This window comes from Gorilla gorilla, chromosome 12 (assembly GCF_029281585.2).
Source record: "Gorilla gorilla gorilla isolate KB3781 chromosome 12, NHGRI_mGorGor1-v2.1_pri, whole genome shotgun sequence".
Classification (NCBI taxonomy): Eukaryota; Metazoa; Chordata; class Mammalia; order Primates; family Hominidae; genus Gorilla; species Gorilla gorilla.
In genome coordinates, this window is record NC_073236.2 from 129,846,120 (window position 1) to 129,864,921 (window position 18,802).

Here is an 18,802-nt window from a genome sequence, read left to right on the forward strand (position 1 = left end):
GGCGGGAGTGGGGGGACTGTAGGGGGAGACCCGGGAGGGGAGGCCGCGCCCGCACCCGGTGCTCCTCGCCGGGGTCTCGGGCCCGCCCCTCCCTTGGGCCGGTGTGCGCCCCCTCGGGACGCCCATGCAGCCCCTGCCTCGCCCGCCCCTCCCCAGGCTCCGGCTCGCACCCAGGTCCTCGGGCCGCGACCCCCGCCCGGGAACCCTAGCCCCTGGCCGCGGCCGCTTCCCGGGCCTCGCCCCGCGCCTCCCTCTGCAGCCCGCCCCGGCCGCACCCCCTAGCGTCCCCGCCCCCGGCCGCGCCCCCTCACGGGGGCCCCCTCGGCGGTCCGGGAGGCGGCGGGCGCGCCATGGGCAGCGGCAGCAGCCGGAGCAGCCGGACTCTGAGGCGGCGGCGCAGCCCCGAGAGCCTCCCCGCGGGGCCCGGAGCGGCAGCCCTGGAGGGCGGGACCCGCCGGCGGGTGCCGGTGGCGGCGGCCGAGGACCCGGGGGCAGCCGCGGAGGAGGCGCCCGGCCGCGACCCCAGCCCCCTGGCGCCCCCCGACGGCAGGGACGAGACGCTGCGCCTGCTGGACGAGCTGCTGGCCGAGTCGGCGGCCTGGGGCCCCCCGGAGCCCGCCCCGCGCCGCCCAGCCCGGCCCCGACCCACCGCGGTCGCGGGGAGCGCGGTGAGTGTGGGAGCCGCAGGGCCTCGGGGGACGGCGGGGACCCCACTCACCGGCCGCGCGTCCCCGCCCCAGCCCTGGGCGCCGGTCGCGCTGCGCCCCCTTCCAGCCTCCGATCTGCGTGCTCCCCGCTGCCCCGGCCTCCCCGCCCCTGGGCCCCCAGGTTTCCTCCCTCTCTGCCCCGTCTCCGGGTCTGTGTCCAGGCCTGGGGGCGATCGCGCTGGGAGCGGCCGAGGAAGGACACCCCTAGGCGGAGCGCGCCGGGCTCCCGGCTCCCCTCGGGCCCGCGGCCCCGCCTGGCCTTCCCGGGCCGCCCTGGAGCGGGGCGCCGGCTGTGGTGGCACGGCAGCCAGACGGTGGCTCAGAAGCGCCCTGCCGCGCCCACCGGTCCAGATCCTTGCCTTGCTGGGCAGGCAATTCTCATGTTACTGCTATTTTTAAGATGCTGCGGAATCTCTTTTGCGCTTCCTATTCTCTCTCCCTGAATACTCGTAATAATAGTCCTGCTGTTCTAAAAAAAACAATAAAACAAGCACTCTGGTTTGGCAACCGTCTTCGCTCCAGCAGAGCTGAATGAACAAGATCTTTAACATCCGCTCCCGGGCTCAGGGAGGATGCCAAGGGCCTCGTCCTCCTCCCTGGGGTCCCGGAGGCTTTGCTTAGCAGCTGCTGGGAGCCGAGGAAGATGCCTTCCTGGGTGGCCACCGCACCAAGGAATCCTGAAAAGGCCACAGGGAGGGTGGGGGAGAGGGACAGCCCCAGGCGACAGTGCACAGAGCTCTCTCCCTCTGGCCCTGGTTCCCTGCTACTCTCCCTTACGGTCTTTAAAAAGGAAAAGCGAGCTGCAGTGAGTAGGGCTGAATTATATAACAAGATTCCTTTAATACCACATCAGCCTGCAGTTATATAACACTGCCTGGACAAATAGCTGAGAAATTTGGGAGGAATTCACACATAGCAAGGAGGCAGTTAATTTTAGTGTTCATTTTCAAGTGCTTTGGAAACTCGGAGGTGAAAATGAGAGGCAAATAGCAAGAGTGAATGTTGTGCCCTCTGATTTGCTGATATTATTCATCATGGTGACTGCTCGCTCTTTAAGTCATTTTCCAGCTATCCTTTGAGCACCGGTCCCGCTGTGGGTGCTAGGGATGAGGCCACACGGCATAGCCCTTGCCCTAAAGAAGTCTGCAGCTCGATGGGGGAAAGTAGAAAGCAGGGCGATGAGAGATCCGTATCAAAAGGCCACAGGAGAAAGCGGCTAATCCCAAGGGAGGCAGGTAGGCATTCCCGAAGGGATGAATTTGGAAGTTGTCCTGAATCTGGAAGGGTCTGTGGACGTGATCCAGGCAGCAAGTTCTGTGCAGAGAGAACCTCATGCCTAATGTCACTGGTGGCTGGGGCAGCTGGTGCCCAGGGCATGGGTCAGAGAGGTCTTAGGAGAGTATGCCAGGCTGCAGCGCGCCATGCCAGGGGTATTCCATGTTAGCGAGTTTGGATTACTATGAAAGTTCTGGGTATCTGAAAAGTAAGGATTGACAGTTTGTGTTTTAGGAACGTCACACCGACAACTGTGGGGAGGATGAACTGGACAGAGTCAGACTAGGGATAACATGACCACCTGTGTGAGCGGGTGGGGGAGTCTGCAATGGTCCAGGTGGCCGAGTCCTGAACCGAGGCAGTGGCGGTGAGAGGCTTGCAGAGGAGATGGTTTCAGGAATTGTTGAGGAGGTCAGCCAGCTGCAGTTGCCCTTCTGGGTGTGAACTGTGTGTATCTTTTTTCTTTCTTTTTTTTTTTTTGAAAGGGAGTTTCACTCTGTTGCCCAGGCTAGAGTCCAGTGGTGTGATCCCGGCTCACTGCAACCTGTGCCTCCCAGGTTCAAGCGATTCTCTTGCCTCAGCCTCCTGAGTATCTGGGATTACAGGCGCCTGCCACCACGCCCAGTTTTTGTATTTTTAGAAGAGACCGGGTTTTGCCATGATGGCCAGGCTGGTTTCAAACTCCTGACCTCAGGTGACCCGCCCACCTTGGTCTCCGAAAGTGCTGGGATTATAGGCGTGAGCCACCTCACCCAGCCGACTGTATGTATTTTCTGCACCATAAATGTTTCTTGAATAAATGAATGAATCCTAGAATCACAGATTATTCGAGACGGAAGGGAGCCCTTGGGTCCAATTCATTATTTTCAGGTAACGCCTGCATACTACAGATGCGCACCACCAAGCCCAGCTAATTTTTGTATTTTTAGCAGAAACGGGGTTTCACCATGTTGGCCAGGCTGGTCTTGAACTCCTGACCTCAGGTGATTCACCCGCCTTGGCTTCCCAAAGTGCTGGGATTACAGGTGTGAGCCACTGCACCCAGCCAATAACACTACTTTTAGTTTCTTTAGGAAGAAAGGAGGAAAAGAAACCTTTAATAGCTTCATAACTGTCTAGCATTTTGGAGGAGAGACATATTCTTCATAAAAGAACATCAAACTCAAGTGAAAGTTATTCTTTTAAGCACTCACATTTAAAAATTTTGACCACTGTTGACTGGGAATGTCTTAGAGACGGTCTGTTTATCCCTGAATCATCATTCTGAATATTATGTTTTGTTTTTGTTTTTGTTTTTTGAGACAGAGTCTCGCTGGAGTGAAGAAAGGGGGAGTGAGGTGGTGGCAGGCACAGAAGCTGGGGTTGTGCTGGGGGAGGGGAGCTTCTGCAGTCATCCAAGTGAGATGTGGGGTCATTTGGACCAGGTTGGCGGGCGGTGGTGAGGGGCAGTTGGCTTATGGACTCGCTAGTGGGGTGACTGGGATGTGTGAGGAAGAAAGGAATCAAAGGTGAACCAGGAGTTCTTGGCCAGAGCAGCTGGAGGGATGTAGCTGCCGTGAACAGACACAGAAAATGTGGAAGGGGCAGGTTTGGGGTGTCATTAACCAGGAAACTGGTTTTCAGTATGTTAAATTTGAGATGCCTGTCAGACATCCAAACAGAAATGTCAAGTGAGTAGATCTTTGTTAAGAGTTTGGCATTCAGGGGAGAGGTCAGGTTTGGAGTTCGTTTAGAAGCCATTAGAACATGGGAGGATTTAAACCCATGAGATTAGATGGGATCACCAGTGATGATGCTACCAGCATGTGCTTAGGAAGCATGGATGGGCACCGGGCTCTGTCCTGGGAGCTTCGTGTATGTGAACTAACGTGGGACGAGGCCAGGAGTTGAGCACGCTGTTCAAAGGTTGAGGAGATAGAGGCATCCTAAAGAACAGCCAGTAAAGGGGAGAAAACCAAGAGAACATCCGGAAGCCAAGGGAGGAAGGTGCTTAGGACGGAGGGCGTGCTCAGCTGCTGGACGTGCTGCTTGGTGGGATATATGTGGGAAGCCTGAGAGTTGGTGGTCGAATTGAGCCACTCGAAGGTCTCAAGGTCCCTGGTGAGAGATGGGTCGGAGAGTGGTGGGAGGCGCCTTGGGCTGGAATTCATGGAGAATAGGACACAAGGAGTGCGGTGCAGTCAGCTCTTGTAGGAAGGCTCTTTTTACAGCGTAGCAGTAGTGGATGGCGGTAGGGATGGCGCTGCTGGACATGGAATTCACCAGAAAATCTTAGTCCCAGAATGGGCTGGATAAGAGGAGGTTTTGAGCATTAGATGCCCTCGTGAAATTTGAAGGAACCCTTGGAGAAGAAATTTTGGTTTAATCAAGTAGACATAGATTCAGTATTTTAATTTTAATTTTATTTTATTTTATTTTTGAGATGGAATCTTGCTCTGTCGCCCAGGCTGGAGTGCATCGGCTCACTGCAACCTCTGCCTCCAGGATTCAAGCAATTCTCCTGTCACAGCATCCCGAGTAGCTGGGACTACATACAGGAGCATGCCACCACGCCTGGCTAATTTTTTTGTATTTTTAGTAGAGATGGGGTTTCACTATATTGGTTAGGCTGTTCTTGAACTCCTGACCTCAGGTGGTCCCCCTGCCTTGGCCTCCCAAAGTGCTGGGATTACAGGCGTGAGTCACTGTGCCTAGCCAGATTCAGTATTTTTATTAGCCAGTGGTAATTCAGATTGTTTTCCTCCCTCTGCCTATAAACCTGGGTCACTCAAGGTCAAGGGAAGTACGTTATCTGAGAATTTTTCTGTTTTGCAAGAAAGTCTCAGGCAATAGTGTCCTCTCCTTAGGCTGAGGGACTCTGTCATCCACCATTTTTGGAAAGGTTCCATTTGCTGTAGCCATGGAGCATCCGGATAATTCTTTCTTGCCTGTTACCCCAGCCAGGACTTTACAGTAATCTTGGCATGCAGCTGCTACGGAACTCACGGTGTAAAGAGAGCAGTCACAGTGAGTGCCTGGCGGGACGGCACCTCCACAGAAGGACGTCAAGGTGATGGGTAACTTAATGGACTTGCGGCAAAACAAAGTCACTGTCCTGAAGACGGTGACTATCTGCCTGCGTTCAAGTCTGTAGCAAAGAACACAAATTTAAATGGCAATGAGTGATATTTCAATTGATCCAGGGGACAAGAAGAAAGGATGGTGCGGACCCCCAAAAAGCTCATAACCGTGTTAGGAAGGGGTGCGTAAATGCACGTTTGCAAGTTCCCGTGGAAGCATGTTGTAAAGGCATGTTCCAGTGAGTCTGCACATGTGGAGGCGTGGGAATCCCACCCGAGGCAGAAGTCTTCAAGTGGATCTGGTGTCTGAGTTGGTTCTAAAGGATCACTAATGTGTTCCAGCGGTTGACAAAGGGTGGAGCTTTCCATAAAGAGGAAACAATGTGTAGAAAACTCCAGAGGTCCAGAAGCGATTTTTTTTTTTTTTTGAGATGGAGTCTCACTCTATCTTGCCCAGGCTGGAGTGCAGTGGCGCAGTCTCGGCTCACTGCAGCCTCCGCCTCCCGGGTTCCAGCAATTCTCCTGTCTCAGCCTCCTGAGTAGCTGGGACTACAGGCATGTGCCACCATGCCCAGGTAATTTTTGTATTTTTAGTAGAGACGGGGTTTCGCCATGTTGGCCAGGCTGGTCTCGAACTCCTGACCTCAAGTGATCCATCCACCTCAGCCTCCCAAAGTGCTGGGATTACAGGCATGAGCGACCGCACCCAGCCCAGAAGCGCTTTTGAACAGCCTGGAGTTTATGTGCCATTCAGCCAGGCGATGTCGGAGAGCAGAAACCAACGAGACGGGTTTGGGTCACATTTTCACAGGATTCCAGGCTAAGAGGTTGAACTGTCATGTAGGCAGTGGGGAGCTAGGCGAAGTTTTCTGTGTTTCATCATTTTTAAATGTTTATTTTAAAAATTAGAAGAGGTAATACACAGGCACACGAGGGGACATTGAAAACATGCATTGCAAAGAAAATTTCCCTTCCTCCCAGCTCTTTCCCCAGCTCCCCTCTCCAGAGACAAGCAGCTTCTCAGTTTCTTGTGTGTCTTCCCAGCCTGTGTAATAGAAGGATCCACAGTGGCGGGGGAGGTTGTACTGGGGGAGACTGCATGGGGGCAGGAGCCCAGGTAAGGGAGGAATCCAGGTGAGAGGTGGAGGAGGAGGTGAGGTGAGCCACTGAGTTTGACAAGCAAGGGAAAGCGAGTTTCTAGAAAGACTCCAAGATTCCCTGCTTGTGTAGTTGAGAAGATTCAGAATGCTATTAACGGGATGGGCCTAGTTTTGTACAAGTTGAGTTTTGAGTCCTAGGTGGATAATTTCCGTGGGCTGTCCGAAATTCCTGTCAACTGCAAAAAGTGGTTGGAGCTGGAGCTGTCATTTCGTGGACATCAGCATTTGGATAGTGGCTGATGCCATACCAGGGTACAGTTGCTGAGGGAGAGCGTGTGGATGGGTGGGGAAGGATGCCAAGCCTAGAACATGAACATCAAAAACTGAAGGAATAATTGTCCTCTCTGGAGTTCTATAAAAAGAGTAGGATTAAAAGATGTTAGAAGCCCAGTGCCTCGACCCGGGGGAGGAGCGGGCAGCCTCAGAGGCTCTCTCCCTTCATGGTCCCTGGCTGCTGGCTGCTGTAGGTGATTAGAAGCCTGGCTGCATCACGGTCAGGAGTACAGCCTCACGTTTCCTGCCCTGATGAGAGGCTGTGGTGGCTGCTGCTGAGTACTGGGCACGGCAGGGTGTAGAAATGCGGTGGAAAGGACGATGTCGGCTCATGCACTCTTCGAGAGATGCTGACCAAGAGCTCTTAACCTTGGAGCTTTGAGTCCCATAGGGCTGGGGCAGACCCTAACTAGACTCTGGGAAGGAGGGTCAGAGCAGTGGTTTGTGCACAACACAGGCCCTTCTGCCCCTAAATGCCGTGAGCCCATTACCCAGCAGGGAAAGCAGCCCCCTGCCCAAGGCCACCCATTCCGATTCCCACCAAGCTCTGTTTCTTGATAGTAAATGGCCAGACTGCTGTCATTTCTTTCTATTGCTGAACTCCGAGATGACTTGAGCTTAAGGGACCTCACAGATGGTTCAGTCCCACCTTCTTATTTACATCAGAGGACTTTGGGGCCCAGCAAGGAGTGGGAGGGTGCCTGTTTGCAGGTCAGGCCAACCGCAATCCACACCCTGCTAGCACGGACAAGTCTCTCAGACCCTGAGTCCAGTGACAGCCTCTCTGGGTCTCCCTTGCCTTTTTCCCTGTGGCTTTGGAAACACCTCCTTCAAGGCAAGGCCTTCCCAGTGGAGACGGGCCCCGGACTGGCAGCCCACAGCTGGGGGGGTTTCCCAGAGCCCCTTGTCACATCCTTGTCATGTTAGCCATGCAAGACAGGTCTCATCGCAGAGCCCACCTGCACCACTCCCACACAGCCAGCCTGCACCGCCCCCCATGCAGAGCCCACCTGCACTGCTCCCACACATCTGCACTGCTCCCACACATCTGCACTGCTCCCCCGCGCAGACCCCACCTGCGCCATCCCCCCCTACGCAGAGCCCACCCGCACCACTCTCCGACTCACAGCCTGCCTGCCCCGCTCCCCCACCGCTCCTCCACCTGCACTGCTCAGCTTCTGCTGCCTGCAAAGCCCTGCGGTGGAGCTTCCCCAGGGCACTGGGATCTTGGCCTCTGTGTGGGGAGAACAGTGCCCTCTGGTGGTGAGCAACGGAACGAGACAAGCAAAATTGTGAAAGCTGGGTCAGGTCCAGGAGAGCCGTTGTAGGAGTTTCTCTACTGTACATGTTCAAGTTTCCTTAAGAAAACCGAAAAGCCAAACAAACCAAACCTGGGCTTCAAAGAAGGATAATTCTTAAAGAGGAAGGGGGAAGTGTATCCATACGATGGAATAAAAGGAATGGAATTGTTCTGCCAATTACACATATAACTGGTATGTGTACATACATACATATTAAGCTGCTAAAAATTGAGAGTTAATGGAAGAACTCTTTCAGGAGAAGAAATCCACTGTATATTTTATTTTTGGTAAATATGCAGTGGATTTTCTAAAAAGTAACCTTTGGGCCGGGCACGGTGGCTCACGCCTATAATCCCAGCACTTTGGGAGGCCGAGGCAGGTGGATCACCTGAGGTCAGGAGTTCGAGACCAACCTGGCCAACATGGTGAAACCCCAGCCCTACTAAAAATACAAAAATGAGCCAGGTGTGGTGGCGGATGCCTGTAATCCCAGCTACTCAGGGGGCTGAGGCAGGAGAATCACTTGAACCCAGGAGCAGAGGTTGCAGTGAGCTGAGATCGCACCATTGCACTCCAGCCTGGGCGACAAGAGTGAAACTCTGTCTCAAAAAAAAAAAAAAAGTAACCTTTGAAACTTTAATTTTCACAAAAACTTTGGTTTTAAGAGTCAAAAACTTTAAGAGATGATCTTACTCGCTTCAGTCTCATATGTTTTCTGCTTCTTGTTTAGCTGTGGTTTGGTCTTTCCAAAGCCCCCCTAGAATCTCAAGGGATGACACACACCCCTCGCACGCACACAAACATACACATACAAACAGGTGCACACACACGCACTGGTCCTGAACTCAGCTCAGTTCCCAGGGCCCCAGCCCAGGCGCTGCCGGTTCCCGACGTCCGTCCAGGTGTCTCAGTGATCTGCAGGTGGAGGCAGCCCCCTGGAGGAGCCCCTGTCTGCAGGAGGCTGGAGCCACCATCGGGGCTGCTGTGTCTTTGCTTTTCATACCAGCTCCTCCTCGCTGCTTCAGCAAGCTTGTGTATTCTGGGAGTCTCATGCTTTTTCCATCTGAGAAAGTAAGTTCAAGGCTTAAACAAATTGGACAGATAAAGGGCCACGCAATAAAATCTCAGGCACAGAGAAAAACACAGGTGAAAACAACAGAAACAGCAAGGCTGAGCCATCAGGGAAATTGCTTCCTCCTGCATCCGCTCTGGGGGCCGTTCACGCACTGGATGGCATTCCATCCTTAAGGCTGCCCTGAAGCTGCAGTGTCTTCATGTTAGTGAGCACCGCAAAGTCAGGTCCCTACGCCAGGCATTCCAAGCCCCCTGCTGCAAGGGTCCCGCTGCCCTTTCAGAAGGGCAGCAGCAGGCAGCTCAGTGTCCACCCTGACAGGCCCTGGGCTTGGCTGGATGTCCTGCCTTAGCTTTAAGAGGTTCTCAGAGCCGGGCACGGTGGCTCACGCCTGTAATCCCAGCACTTTGGGAGGCCAAGGCAGGTGGACGGCCTGAGGTCAAAAGTTCGAGACTAGCGTGGCCAACATAGTGAAACCCTGTATCTACTAAACATACAAAAAATTAGCTGGGTGTGGTGGCAGGCACCTGTAATCCCAGCTACTCAGGAGGCTGAGGCAGGAGAATCGCTTGAACCTGGGAGGCAGAGGTTGCAGTAAGCCGAATCACGCCACTGCACTCCAGCCTGGATGACAGAGCGAGACTCCATCTCAAAACAAAACAAACAAACAAACAAAAAAGGTTCTCAGTCTGGGCGTGGTGGCTCACCATGCCTGTAATCCCAGCACTTTTTAGGAGGCTGAGGTAGGGGGATCGCTTGAGCTCAGGAGTACAAGACCAGCCTGGGCAACATAGGGAGACTTCGTCTCTACAAAAAGTACAAGGATTAGCCTTGTGTGGTGGCATGTGCCTGTAGTTCCAGTTACTCAAGAGGCTGAGATGGGATGGTTGCTTGAGCCCAGGAGTTGAGGCTGCAGCGAGCTATGATCAGGCCACCGCACTCCAGCCTGGGCAACAGAACAAGACCCTGTCTCGAATAAATAAATAAATAGGCCAGGCGCAGTGGCTCACACCTGTAATCCCAGCACTTTGGGAGGCTGAAGCGAGTGGATCACTTGAGGTCAGAAGTTCAAGACCAGCCTGGCCAACATGGCAAAACCCCACCTCTACTAAAAATACAAAAATTAGCCAGGTGTGGTGGCACACGTCTGTAATCCCAGCTACTCTGGAGGCTGAGACAGGAGAATCACTTGAACCCTGGAGGCAGAGGTTGCAGTGAGCCAAGATCACGCCACTGCACTCCAGCCTGGATGACAGAGCAAGACTCCATCTCAAAAAAAGTAAAAAAAAAAAAACAGGTTCTCCATCTCAGCACGGGGACTGCAGCGATAGAGGTCAAGGCAAAGCCACACCCGTCAGAGGGTACTGGGCTGGGCTGGGAGAACCCTGGGGAGCTCCTTGGCATTGAACCAAGTACACCAAGGCCCGGAAGGTGAGGAGATGGGAGCGCGAAGACGCTGTTGTCGCGATCCCTTCTTACCCTTGCCCTCCCCCTCCTCACCTGCTGAGCGTTCATAGTGACCCTAGAAATAGAAGTGCGTGACTTCAGGGTGTGTGTTTGGCCTTGATTTTGAATTCTAATAAGGGGGCATGAGCTGTTGGATCACCCAGCCTCTGTCTGGCTTCAGTGACAGGCATCTCACTGCCTCCTGGGGCAGCCTCTTCATCACAGGCAGCTCTGACTTAGTCCTCTGTGTTGAACACAACCCACCTCCCTTTAGTGGGCACACACTGAGCCCCGGGACAGGCAGAAGAAGTGTGGCCTATTTACACATGAGCTCTTCAGATATTTGGAGCAGCTACTCTGATCACTCAATTTATGTCATGGGAACTTTGGACATTGACAGGTTGCTTTCTGGCCTTATTACACATTATCCGAAGTTTCCCCTGCCTTGCATTCCTGGGTTAATTCCATTAGGCTCATGAAACCTCTATCTTCTATGATTTAAAAAAAATTTTTTTTGAAATATTTTTTTCAGCCAGGCACAGTGGCTCACACCTGTTATCCCAGCACTTTGGGAGGCTGAGGCGGGTGGATCATGAGGTCAAGAGATCGAGACCATCCTGGCCAACATGGTGAAACCCTGTCTCTACTAAAAATACAAAAATTGGCTGGGCGTGGTGGCACGCGCCTGTAGTCCCAGCTACTCGGGAGGCTGAGGCAGGAGAATCGCTTGAACTCAGGAGGCTGAGGTTGCAGTCAGCCAAGATTGTGCCACTGCACTCCAGCCTGGTGACAGAGCAAGACTCCGTCTCAAAAAACAACAACAACAACAACAACAACAACAACAACAAAATAAAAATAATTTTTTTTTCCTCCAGAAAGCGTAATAGGAGATAAACTCTAAGTCTTTGTATGTCTGAAAATATCTTCATTTTCTTAATACCTGATTAATAGTTTATTTGGAATTAAAATTCCGAGTTCAAAACAGCTTTCCCTTATACCTTTGCAGCCATTATAACGGTGGCTTCCAGTGTCACTGATGAACAGGTGAGGCCACCTGACTCTTGGTTTCTTGTAGGTGGCCTGTCTCCGCCTGCTCATCCCTTCCTGGAGACTTTTATTTATTTAATTTTTTAAAATTTAATTTTTTTTTTTTTTCTGAGACACAGCCTTGCTCTGTCACCCAGGCTGGAGTGCAGTGGTGCAGTCTCAGCTCACTGCAACCTCTGCTTCCAGGGTTCAAGCAATTCTCCTGCCTCAGCCTCCCCAGTAGCTGGGATTAGAGGTGCCCGCCACCACGCCCTGCTAGTTTTTGTGTTTTTAGTAGAGATGGGGTTTCACCACATTGGCCAGGCTGGTCTGGAACTCCTGACCTCAGGCGATCCACCCGCCTCGGCCTCCCAAAGTGTTGGGATTACAGGCGTGAGCCACCACGCCTAGCTGGTTCATCTTGATTATTCTTTCATGTGCCCTCCCCCTTTAAATGTTTGTGAGTCGTTTTATGACCATTTATATTTATGAACCAAAAACTGGTTGACTAGCACATGCAGTTGGAGTGGGTTTGTTTGTAGTCGTGTACACCTATTTACCCAAAAGTTTTTTCCTTTGAACAGAAAGATCTTGCAAACTCTAGGAAGTTGTAAGCTCAACCCAGGCACCTCTTATGTTTGCAGCCTAAATTCTCATCACCTGGGTGGTCCAAAATACTTCAAAGTATAGATTTAATTTGAAGTGGTTTCAGACCAGGGATGCGTGATCAGGCCACTGCACTCCAGTCTGGGCAACAGAGCAAGACCCTGTCTCAAAAAAAAAAAAAAAGAAAAGAATTTTTTTTAAATGTATATATCTCAGTCATTTCTGAAGCATCAAGCAGGTAGAAAATTTTATTTTAAAAAGATAACATTGCTGGCTGGGCACGGTGGCTCACGCCTGTAATCCCAGCACTTTGGGAGGCCGAGGTGGGCAGATCACCTGAGAGGTGAGGAGTTCAAGACCAGCCTGGCCAACATGGGAAAACCCCATCTCTACTAAAAATACAAAAATTAGCTGGGTGTGGTGGCAGGCACCTGTAATCCCAGCTACTCAGGAGGCTGAGGCAGGAGAATCACTTGAATCCGGGAGGCAGAGGTTGCAGTGAGCTGAGATCGCACCATTGCACTCCAGCCTGGGCAACAAGAGCAAAACTCTGTCTCAAAAATAAATAAATAAAATAAAAAGAGATATCCATGGTATCTCTATAGGGAAAATGATAACTTCTTAGAAGACACTAAAGGAGTCCTAAATGAATAGATATTCCCTATTTATAAATTTGAAGACTCATTATTGTAAAGCTATAAGTCCCCCTAAAATGATCTATAGTTTAATACAACCCTAGAAAAATCCCCAAGGTTTTTTCCCCCAAATATGACAAGCTGATTATAATACATGTATAGATGGTCCCTGATTTTGATGATTCAACACAGGATTTTTCCACTTTGCAATATATTCTTCGGGCCATAACCCCATTGTAAGCCGAGGAGCACCTGTACGTGGAAGTGCCAATAGCCAAGAATCACCAAGACTCTCTTGGAAAAAGAAAGAAGCTGGGAAGACATGCTTTAGCGGACAGCCAGGCTTGCCTGATGCCAGGAATGAGACAGGGTGGTTCTGGCACTGCACGGGTAGGCAAGTGGACTGTCGGACCATAGAATCCACGGCAGCCACATGCTGTGTAGACACGTCCTTGCCTTATGAAGAGAAAGCACTTCAGTGGGGGAGGGAGAGGGTTCTGGGCAATGTTTAGAGTGGGGTCGGGGTCGCGTGGTTCCTGGAGGTGACACACAGGGTGTGCTCGTGCTAGGTGGCAGTGGGTCCCAAGATCTCTGGAGGTGACACACGGGGTGACCTCGTGCTAGGTGGCAGTGGGTCCCAAGATCCCTGGAGGTGACACATGGGGTGTCCTCGTGCTAGGTGGCGGTGGGTCCCAAGATCCCTGGAGGTGACACACGGGGTGCCCTCGTGCTAGGTGGCGGTGGGTCCCAAGATCCCTGGAGGTGACACACGGGGTGTCCTTGTGCTAGGTGGCAGTAGGTCACATGACCCCTGGGGGTGAGAGACAACCCTCACATGGGTGGCCGTCTGGGAGGCAGCAAGTCTGGCCCTGGCTCTGCCACTTGCTCTGTGTGTGAGCTTTCCAAGTCGCTTTGTTTTTGCAGCCTCCGTTTTCTTGCCTGTGCAATGAGTGGATGGAACTTGACAGCTCGAGAGCCTTTCCGCTCCGAAGCTTATGGATCCTGGGTTGAAAGTGGTGGCCATCGTCTGTCCACACAAAGCCAAAGCCTTAGGCAGGCTGCACTGTTGACAATCTTTGAATGTCTCTTCATTTCATCTTTCTCAAGGTGTGCGCAGAGCAGAGCACAGAGGGCCACCCGGGGAGCGGCAGTGTCTCTGAGTAAGTACCAGGGAGGCACATCTCTCCCAGAAGCCACAGGTTCTTTTTGTTGACTCCAGCCAGCCTCAGAGCCCTCCTATCCCCCACTTTCCTCCAGGTCCTCACGAGGTTTCCAGAAGCAGCTCCCTCTAAATGCAAAGCCCTAGCCCTCAAGGGAAGGTCCTGTCAAGGAGATTGCAGAAGGCTCACCATCTCACTGCAGCTTTGCTCTTCCTCCTAAAAAAGGTCGTGACCTAGATCAGACCAGGGCATGCCCAACCCATTTCCTATTTGTGCCGTAACTCATTCAAAAATATTCAGGTGCCATGCTGTGCGCTGTGGCCAGATCTAGGAACAAGACACAGCCCTTAAGGAACTCGCAGCCCAGGGCCAGCAGCGGGCCCACCTGCAGCTCCGCAGCATGTTACCAGGGAACCACGCTGAACACCCTTGAAGGTAGCAGGCGAGGAGCCTGGTCTCATTTCCTCCTTTAAAATCCCCCAACCCCAGAGCCCAGGCCTTGTCTGTCTGCTCCAGGGATGTCCTTCCACCCCAGGCCGGTCACCCCCTTGGCTTGCTGACCTCCAGCTAATGTGGTAACGGGTCACTGGGAGTGGGTGATTGTCAGGTAAGATTGTGGGAGTGAAAAAGGTTGGAAATGTTAGCCATTGTCCTTAATTACAAATGATTTCAGGACAGGAACCCTGCTGAACTCGCTTATTTAACAGACACTGGGAGGTCCTACCCTGAGCCCCACAGCGGTGCTGAGGGCTGCAGTGCAGGGGCTGGGTCTGAGGCCCTGCCAGGGAGGGGCATGGTCTCGGGAAATGCAAGCAGCGAGCTCCAGGGGAGGTCAGAACTGGTGTTTAAGATGGCTTGAAGGGGCCGGACCTAGTGGCTCACGCCTATAATCCCAGCAATTTGGGAGGCCTAGGCAGGCGGATCACTTGAGGTCAGGAGTTCAAGAGCAGCCTGGCCAACATGGTGAAACCCTATCTCTACTAAAAAAATACCAAAAAAACAAAAACAAAAACAAAAATTAGCCGGGCACGGTGGTGCGCACCTGTAATCCCAGCTACTCCGGGGGCTAAGGCAGGAGAATCACTTGAACCCGGGAGGTGGAGGTTGCAGTGAGCCAAGATCGCGCCACTTCACTCCAGCCTGGGTGACAGAGGGAGACTCTGTCTCAGAAAAAAATAAATAAATAAATAAAAATATAAAAATAATACAGCTTGAAGGACGTACAGGAGTTCGCCGAGGAGAGAGGAAGGAAAGAGCCTCCTGGGACACTGTGTGGACAGGTGGGGGTGGTAGGAGGGAATTGGGGACGGAGGATTAAAGTGTTGGGAGCGCCTTGAATGCCGAGTGGAAACAGCTGGCCATTGCTTCCCAGTAGAATGCTGTGGCCGGCTCTGGGCAATGTCAGAAGCCGCTGCAGATGGGGAGGTAGTGAGGAGTGAGGATGATGCCCACGCAGCTCTGCCCCTGCACTGTCAGCAGGGACTTTAGAGTTTCCATCAGCCCAAGGAATTTAGGATTAAATCCTACCATGAACTAATTAGCTATTACTTCTTCTGACTTCTACACATGCACATTCCAGGACACCCCCGACATTTCCGTTACTACCACTCACCAGTGGTACGTCACTCATTCAGTATACTTATTTATTTATTTATTTTTATTTTATTTTTTATTTTTTTGAGGTAGAGTTTTGCTCTTGTCATCGAGGCTGGAGTGCACTGGTACGATCTCGGCTCACCGCAGTCTCCACCACCCGGGTTCAAGCGATTCTCCTGCCTCAGCCTCCCAAGTAGCTGGGATTACAGGCACGAGCCACCCTGCCCGGCTAATTTTTGTATTTTTTGTAGAGACAGGGTTTCGCCAAGTTGGCCAGGCTGGTCTCAAACTCCTGGCCTCAGGTGATCCGCCCACCTTGGCCTCCCAAAGTGCTGGGATTATGGGCGTGAGCCACTGCACCCAGCCTTTTCATTCAGTATACTTTAATGGGAGCCTCCCTGAGTGCTGTGCTGGGCATAGGAGTGCCCAGGGCTCTGTCAGCCCCTCCAGCACCGTGCTCCCACCAGGAAGGAAGCCCCAGGTCCCAGCAGTCCTGCCCCAGGGTCAGGGCTGGCAGCATCTGCCCTGTACCCACTGTGCTTCTTGCTGCCCACGGCTCACACCTGACTCCCGTGGCAGCCGTGGACCCTGCAGGCCAGTCTCAGCCCCCCAGCGTGCAGCTCTTGGGTACCAGTGCCTCACCCTGTGGCTGCAACAGTGTCCCGCCCTTCAATCTCCTCCCTCCAGTGTCACCCTCGCCCTCCCAGGCAGGGTCCTTCCAACGGTGTTTCAGGGTGGAGGTGCTAATGTCTGCAGCTGACTCTGGGATGCATCAGAAAATCAGATGAAGAAGTAAATAAGTATGTGATAAAGTAAATATAGCAAAGTTGAACTTAATTGTTGAATCTATAAATTTTAACTTTTCAGTATGTTTGAAATTTTTCATAATAAAATATCGAAGAAGAAACCCTTCAAAGCACAGTTTAAACATCTGCCCCTCATACTCTATCCCCTTCCTGGTGAAACTAGTGTCCCTCCTCCCGCATGGTGCAACTTCCCAGCCCCTCCCACATGTGGCCTCTCCTGTAGTAGGTCCACGTGATGTGGTCCTGCCCTGTCCCCTCTCTTCTCTCCAGGCCTCATCACAGAAGGAATCAGATTCGCCTCTGGGCCCTCATAGCTCCAGGCACATGGTAGCATTTCACAGACGCTTATTGACAGGATTGTTTAATGTCAGCCTGGGGCATGTGGGCCTTGACCCCAGTCCTGACCATCCTGACAACGCCAGGTCCTTCCCCCGGGAGGGCCCTGCGGAAGCAGCAGAGGGAAGCAGCCGTGCCGGAGGAAGTCGCTGCCTCCCTGAGCTTTTGGCTGGGCCATCCTGACCTGAAGTCTGTAAGGAAGGGCTAGTGGAAGCCCAGGGGCTCATGGAGGGGAACATAGGGGTTCTAGAAACTTCTGTCTGCAACTGCTGCTGAAATTCACTTATTGTTCATTCTGCAAATGCTTGTTGAATACCCACTGTAAGCCAGGCCTTGGGCCAGACACATTACGGTATTGGTGAGAGAGGTTACTCCTCCCCATTTTCCTAGTGAGTAAACTGAGATCCAAGGCAGTATTTCCCCACGTTGGAGAGGCGGCAGATTCTAGAAAATTCTAGACCCAGCCAGGCGCAGTGGCTCATACCTATAATCCCAGCACTTTGGGAGGCTGAGGTGGGCATATCACCTGAGGTCAAGAGTTCAAGAGCAGCCTGGCCAACATGGCGAAACCCCATCTCTACTAAAAATACATAAAAATTAGTCGGGAGTGGTGGCACTTGCCTGTATTCCCAGGTACTTGGGAGGCTGAGACAGGAGAATCCCTTGAACCCATGATGGGGAGGTTGCAATGAGCCGAGATCACGGAGTGCGCCACTGCACTCCAGCCTGGGTGACAGAGCAAAACTCCATCTCAAAAAAAAAGAAAAAAAGAGAAAATTCTAGACCCAAAAGAATAACACAAATGTTCTTGCCTCATTTAACGTGGGTTTCTGAGGCCCAATTACAATGGATTTGTTCTCTCTGGAGAAGCGTATTGGTTTCTTTTCTTGGAGTGATTCTCCTTGGAAAGGTCTTTTTCTTTTTAAGAAATTTGTGACTTTCAGCCTCGGTAACATAGGGAGACCTCGTCTCCACAAAAGTACCAAAATTAGCCAGGCGTGGTGGCACATGCCTGGGGTCCCAGCTGCTCAGGAGACTGAGGTGGGAGGATGGCTTGAGCCTGAGAAGTGGAGGCTATGGTGAGCTGTGATCCTGCCACTGCATTTCAGCCTGGGTGACAAAGCAAGATCCTGTCTAAAAAAAAAAAGCATGACTTTAGGAGTCCCTGCTGATGGAAAACCTGACAGTGAATGAGAATTTAAACGAAAATTCATTTCTTGACTCCCTCAAGAGTGGTGAGACTTCCCAAGAATCCCTTTAGGATCAATTTTTCCCTTTTATCTGTGTGCTCCCACCCAAGCAGGGGAAAGAAAGAGCTTATGGCTCCACCTGGCTCTCTAAGCCCCACAAGTTGCCCCACGGTGTTGGTGGAGTGTTGCCAGGCAGACAGGGCAGGGGTGGCTGTGGAGCCCAGTGGAGCCTGACCTCTCACAGACCCAGGACTGCCTACCGTCCTACCCACCCCAGCCCCAGGGCTGCCTGTCAGCTTCCCTTGCGTCCTACCCACCCCAGCCCCAGGGCTGCCTGTCAGCTTCCCTTGCGCCAGTCCCTGCTCTCCTTTCTCCCCAAGATTCCACCTACAGGGCATGTCGGGTGCTGAGTGAGACAGGACGAGTGAGGAGAATGGCTGTGTGAATCTGGACGGCCACCTCCCCCAGGGCTCAGCTTCACATCCACAGGCAAGCAGGGGGCTGCCTGGTGAGCCCAGAGGGGCTTTTATTCCTGTGGGGGTCCCCAGGTCCAGAAGTGCTGCTTGGGATTCCTGTTGGCCAGGAGATCCTGTTGCCCTTGAGGGTGTCTGGGCATCCCGTGCCCATTCCTCTTCTTCCCAACAATCCTCAGGGGAGATGAGCCCAGGAGGATGGTGGGAAACAGGAAGGGCAGTGGCCGGGTCTCTCCTCTGTACTGGGTGCTTTGCTGGTCCCTTACTCTGTTTTTTTGTTTGTTTGGTTTTTCTTTTTTGAGATAGGGTCTTGTTCTGTCGTCCAGGCTGGAGTGCAGTGGCGCAATTTCAGCTCATTGCAAACTCCACTTCCCAGGCTCAAGTGATTCTCCAGCCTCAGCCTCCTGAGTAGCTGGGACTACAGGCGCGTGCCACCATGTCTGGCTAATTTTTGTACTCTTTGTAGAGATGGGGTTTCACCATGTTGGCCAGGCTGGTCTCGAACTCCTGAGCTCAAAGCAATCCACCTGCCTCGGCCTCCCAAAGTGCTGGGGATTATAGGCATGAGCCACTGCGCCAGGCCAGGCATGAGCCACTGTGAAACTAACAGCATTGCAGCGACTTCTGTTGAGTGCTTCCTTAGCGCCCAGCTCTGTGGTAGACACACCGCAGATGGCGCCT

At 52.6% G+C, this 18,802-nt stretch overlaps 1 protein-coding gene across 1 annotated transcript in view; it reads left to right on the forward strand.

Annotated features, from left to right (window-relative positions):
• The window catches only part of CYS1 (cystin 1), a 25,474-nt gene continuing 6,672 nt past the window's right edge, over nucleotides 1-18,802 (forward strand). The window contains exons 1-2 of the mRNA XM_031008140.3: nucleotides 1-668; nucleotides 13,668-13,720. Coding sequence (XP_030864000.2) covers nucleotides 351-668; nucleotides 13,668-13,720 — 371 coding nt within the window. The 5' untranslated portion in view covers nucleotides 1-350. The remainder of the gene's footprint in view (nucleotides 669-13,667; nucleotides 13,721-18,802) is intronic.